This window comes from Pteropus alecto, unplaced genomic scaffold, assembly GCF_000325575.1.
Source record: "Pteropus alecto unplaced genomic scaffold, ASM32557v1 scaffold34, whole genome shotgun sequence".
Classification (NCBI taxonomy): Eukaryota; Metazoa; Chordata; class Mammalia; order Chiroptera; family Pteropodidae; genus Pteropus; species Pteropus alecto.
The window spans coordinates 6,362,075-6,367,133 of NW_006435763.1; the positions used below are offsets into that span (position 1 = coordinate 6,362,075).

The following is a 5,059-nucleotide window of genomic DNA, read 5'->3' on the forward strand; positions in this document are numbered from 1 at the left end:
ATTCAGCTCCCAGCTTCAACAGCACCTCCCCAGAAAGGCCCCGACTCATCCCCCTGACCTCCTCCCGCCCCCAACAGCCCTTATCACTGTACCTTCTTTTTCTGCCTCGTCAACTCTGCACATAACTCATCTCTAGTCGGGGCCTGCTTGCTTCTCCTCGCCATCTGACGCCAAGCCGCAGCTCACGGGCAATGACAGTGTCTTTCCTAGTCACCACTGCCAACCTTGCCCCAGTATACCACGTTTATCTCCTCAGTGAATGAATGAATGAATGAATGAAGACACCTTTCTTGCGGTTCTCATCTGATTTATCTTGGGTCATAATGATCTGAGTGTACGTTTTGTCACACCTCCCATACCAAGGTACACTTAATGGTGAGATGTGTACTTACTATGAGCAGAGGTACCAGGTGTTGAGTACCTACTATGTGCCAAGTACTGTGCGAAATGCTCTGTATGAGCCATCACATTTCACCCTTAAGACAATCCAGGAGTTAGTTACTAACAGTCCCCGCTCCCTTCACAGGTGGAGACATCGAAGCCCTGGGTGGGGCGGGGAGGATGGATAATTAATTGGCATCACTGTTACAGGGCTGAGCCCCAGCTGAGTCGAGCAGTGCCAGACTCTGGGTCACAGCTCCACATTTCTGGGCTGGGCATCCCCTGCGAGGCCTCTGGAGCTTTGTACACAGTAGGCACTCAATACGTGCTTGTTGGACAAACAAACACCCTGACTTTAATTCACTCTGCAGTGAGGGTCTTTCTGGCATTGCCCCAAAAGGAGCCAGTCAGATTATACAGCTTTCCTGACCCTCACCAGGCCAGCCCAGCCGAGGAAGGCTAGGGACCTACATGACAGAACCCTATGTGGCAACGGTGCTCCCCAAAATCACACACGAAAAGGGCCAGCTTATCTGCCGGCCGGATGAGAAGTATGGCCTGTGGTTCTTGGCTCAAATGTCACAGTAGGAACAGCGCTGCGAAGCCCGTGCATCTGACATTTCTCCTCCCTGCCTGTTTGATAACATGCGACTGCCCACGTGGTAAATAAATCTGGGGAAAGCACAAGCTGTCAATTCGCTTTCCGAAGGGTTTAACCCGCCTCCCCTTTACCGGTTTCTCCTAACATTTTACATCACGTTGAGTGCCAAAAATGCACTAAGCGCCGCCCAGGATTCAAGGAACACCTGGGCCGTCCTGGGAGGCACGCGGTCAGGCTGCAGACTGCACGACTCCAGGTGGAGCCACTGGCAATAAGCGCCCAGTGCACGGCGTCTCCCGCAGCTGTGTGCCGCCAGCTCTGCGGAGACGTTTCCAGCCCACTCCTCTGCTCCCGGCGAAACCAAAAGAAGCTTCTCCCAGAAGGTCACACCCCTTGCCCCCAGAAGAAGTCCTCTGCTAGCACGAAGGGTCAGCAGCCTGGTCAAAGCACTCTGTCCACCTACTCAGTAGCCGTGCATCTGGAACACTCACCACCTGGGTCCCTGGGGGCAACGAGACACCCAAACTGTGATTTTCAGTGTTCATCGGGGTCTCCACGGGGTAGGAAGAAAATCCGAATTCCTTAAGCTGGCATTCAAGACCCTACCTTATCTGAACCTGTAGGTTCGCTTTCTAAGATCCCCCCAACCTTTCCGAGACGTCATGTCTGCTTGTCGGCTTTGTCTGCCCTGGATCCAGTCACAACACCCAAACTGTCTGCTACAAAGTCAGCACACTGCGGGGCCACATGGCTGCCTGATTTCTGTAGATGGAGCGTCACTGGAACACAGCCACGTCCATTCGTTAACGTACTGTCTATGGCTGCTTCGGTGCCGCGAAGACAGATGTGAGTAGTCGCAATAGAGACTAAGCCTGTGAGGCTGAAATATTTCATCTCTCTGGCCCTTTATGGGAAAAGTGTGCCAACCCCTGTCCTACTAGCTTAGTTCCTGTGTTGCAGGTGGGAATGACCCCTTCTCTGCTTCCAGGATGACCAGGCAATCCAGGCACAGTCCTAGCATCATTTCCTCCAAGGTAAAGTGATTGGATCTAGCGACCGACTCATTTACACCAAGCCAGGGCAGTGAGACCCTCTCCTGGTGTTTTTGCTGCCGTTAAGAATGAAGCGAAGAAGAAATCGAGCTTAAAAATGAGAAAGAAACAGAAAGAAAAGAGAGAAAGCACATGAGTGCATACCCACAGAATTATTTGAGCCGCTGGATCCAGCTCTGCCTGAAGCCAGTTCCCCTGGATTTTCCCATAAATCAACTCTATGCAGGGCTGTCATACGCATATGCAGGGTATAAATGAACAGCTCTCGGGGTGACTGGATTTAGGGACCCGTCTTATCTCCTATACTATACTTTAAGTCCCTGGAGTATAGTAACAGGACTCTATCTAGCCTTGGGCATCCCATAGTGACTGCAGGGCATACTCAGAAATAACTAGCAAAGAAACTGAGATGAACTTTTCAGAGGGATGATTGGCACTTTCAGGATTCAATTTCTGCCTGTAGGTTAGTATGCTGGTCAACAACTAGTTTTTTGAAATGAACAAGACAGGGGGAAAAAAAAAAACCCAAAACCCTACCCTCATAGAGTTGGCATTCTTGTGAGCATGGCTTTAAAGAACCTGGCTATGCCAACCTCTGTCATACAGGGCACTGGGAAACGGACATGATTTCTTGATTAATGAGTTGGATTCACCAAACACCTCGACTCTACCCACACCTGCAGCATTCAGGCTGCGACCTACGAATAATGGAGGAGTTCCTTAACATCACCTTTACGTCAGTTTAAAGAACCTCTCTCAATACCTTATAGTGATAGATATGAATGCTTACTACCGTTTTATGCATATCCCATGACTCTTAATAACAACCCTATAAAATAAGTTCTATCACTGTTCCTACTTTGCGGAGGAGGGAAACCGAGACCAAAACGGTAAAAAGCATCACTTACATTTAGGACTGCCAACCACACGGCAAGCAAGTCCCTTTCCATACACTAATTCGTACAAGCACCACGACAACCTTATGAGATCCATGCTATTATTTTTATCATCTCCATTGTACAGATGGGGAATCAAGGCCCAGAGAGACCAAGCAACCTGCCTAAGGTCACAGAACTAGAAAAAAGTAGGAGAAATAGGATTTGAACTCACAGAGCCTGACATAGAACCATCTTGTTATGGAAATATTCAATACTTGCTTCTAGGAAGAGAAAACGAGAAGACTGAGGCATGACCTCCAATATGGAGGGAAAGATGGGGTACCATAGGCTTCTGGCATCTCAGCCCAAGTATTTAGCTGAGACAGCACTGGGTCCCCACGGAGGCTCCAGCTGCGGGCCCTGGCAGTCTCGCTCCCTCCCTGGGCCTCCCCCTCTGCACCATGAGAAGCTGAACTCGATGGTCCCCAGGCCCGCCAGCCTCAACCCAGACTCTCTGGCCATGTTCCTCTGCCAGCCACAGAGAGAGGTGGACCAGACACGTGGCTGAGAAGCTTCAAAACTGCGTTCCCAAAATATCCGAGCGACTGGCAGATGGAGATGTTGTATGCGGGCGCGGGAGGAGAACGAATTGGAAATAAAATGAAAGATGCCAGAGAGAACATAAACAGCGTTGGGGGACAGGATGGAGCCTGGAGGTGCTTTCGGCTCTCCAATTTCTGAAGCCCTTGGTCAGACCAACCAAGATGCACTTGGTTACTCATCCCATTCACCTATCCATGCAACGAATATTTACTACGTGCCAACGACTGGGTCAGGTGCTAGGACAATCTGTCACGCCGACTTGGATGGAAACCTTTGGAATGTGTACATCCCTTGAAGGATATAGATGCTCACAGCTCTCTTTTCCCTCTTAGAACGGCACTCGCCGTGATTAAAAGGGCCCACATGCTTAGCATTACACAGTTCACATCTCAGAAGACGTGAAACAGGCTGAACTGAAAAGCCCACTGCCAGCTGGTCGCACCGGCTTGCCAAACAAAAGGAGAGGCACAAAGCATGTCCTCATCTTTCATACCCCGAACAGTCCTTCCTGTGGCCCGGACCCCCCCTCTTAGAAACTGAGAGAAAAAAAAAAGGTCTTAAGACGACTTTCAAGGAAGTTCAAGCAGTTTACTTACAGCCAGGGAGGAGTCTGGGCAGGGAAAGGTCCCAGAATTTCCACTTCATCCTCACTCGACTGGCAACAGCTGGACTCGTAGCACTTCTGACAGCAGTGCCTGCAAGTCCATCTGCACAGCAGCAGATCGGAGATTCTAGAAAGAAAACCCTGAGGCCATTGTGGGAGGTGGGCAGTGGAGGGGGGCGGGGGAGAGGGGATGCGGGAAGGGTGGAGAGGAGGAAGAGGAAAAACACCCGAATTACAAGCAGCCCATCCCTGGTGAGAAATGACATTCAAAGTCTGTCTCTGCTGTGAACGCTTGGAACAAAATGTTTTCCACTTCTGTTTACTAACTGCAGGCGCAAACGACAGCAAACACCACCTCGCCGGAGCCGTGAATAGCAAGCAAAACATTTGCAGGTAGTTTTGTAGTTTATGGGGAACTCTTTCTTGACATGTGGGTGGTGTACGCAACGTCGTGAGGGCTATACAGTATGTTCCCGAAACACAAATGAATGTTATTGTCTTCTTGAAAGCAAAGCAAAAATATATATAAAAAATATCTCCGTGACATGAACATAAACAGAGAAAATCAGACGGAATAAGTAGGGGGTTGTGTGTGTGTGTGGGGGGGAATCTATCTTGTCAACTTAGCATCTTTTCGCCAGGATCTCCCTCCCACAGAAAGGCTTCGAAACTGTGCCGTTATCGACATCCGGTTATTGTTTAATATTCAGAAATCCCCACAGCCTCACATAAGACTCCACAACGAAAGGCAAGCGTTCGTTTCTTGATTAGAAGCCAGACCCAATGATTTCATTGAATTAACCCACCTCGTTTAAAGGTTCCAACTGCCCTTTTAGAGATCCACGATGAGGCCACGGGGTGGAGGGGGTGAGGGGGTGACAAAGAGAGAGAGACAAGACCAGTTTAGCAATATTCCAGCAACTCCAAAGAAGACCAAAAA

At 49.6% G+C, this 5,059-nt stretch overlaps 1 protein-coding gene across 5 annotated transcripts in view; it reads right to left on the reverse strand.

Annotated features, from left to right (window-relative positions):
- Positions 1 to 5,059, reverse strand: part of SYT17 (synaptotagmin 17) — a 59,352-nt gene that overhangs the window by 50,527 nt on the left and 3,766 nt on the right. For 3 of the 5 annotated variants that reach the window (XM_006910916.3, XM_025046119.1, XM_025046120.1), the window contains exons 2-3: positions 4,926 to 4,943; positions 4,112 to 4,260 (exon numbers count right to left, since the gene is read on the reverse strand). The exons of 1 other annotated variant lie outside the window; for it this stretch is intronic. In XM_006910916.3, coding sequence (XP_006910978.1) covers positions 4,112 to 4,260; positions 4,926 to 4,943 — 167 coding nt within the window. Of the gene's footprint in view, positions 1 to 4,111; positions 4,261 to 4,925; positions 4,949 to 5,059 lie in introns of all 5 variants that reach the window. One more of the 5 variants, XM_015588571.2, reaches the window with a different exon arrangement.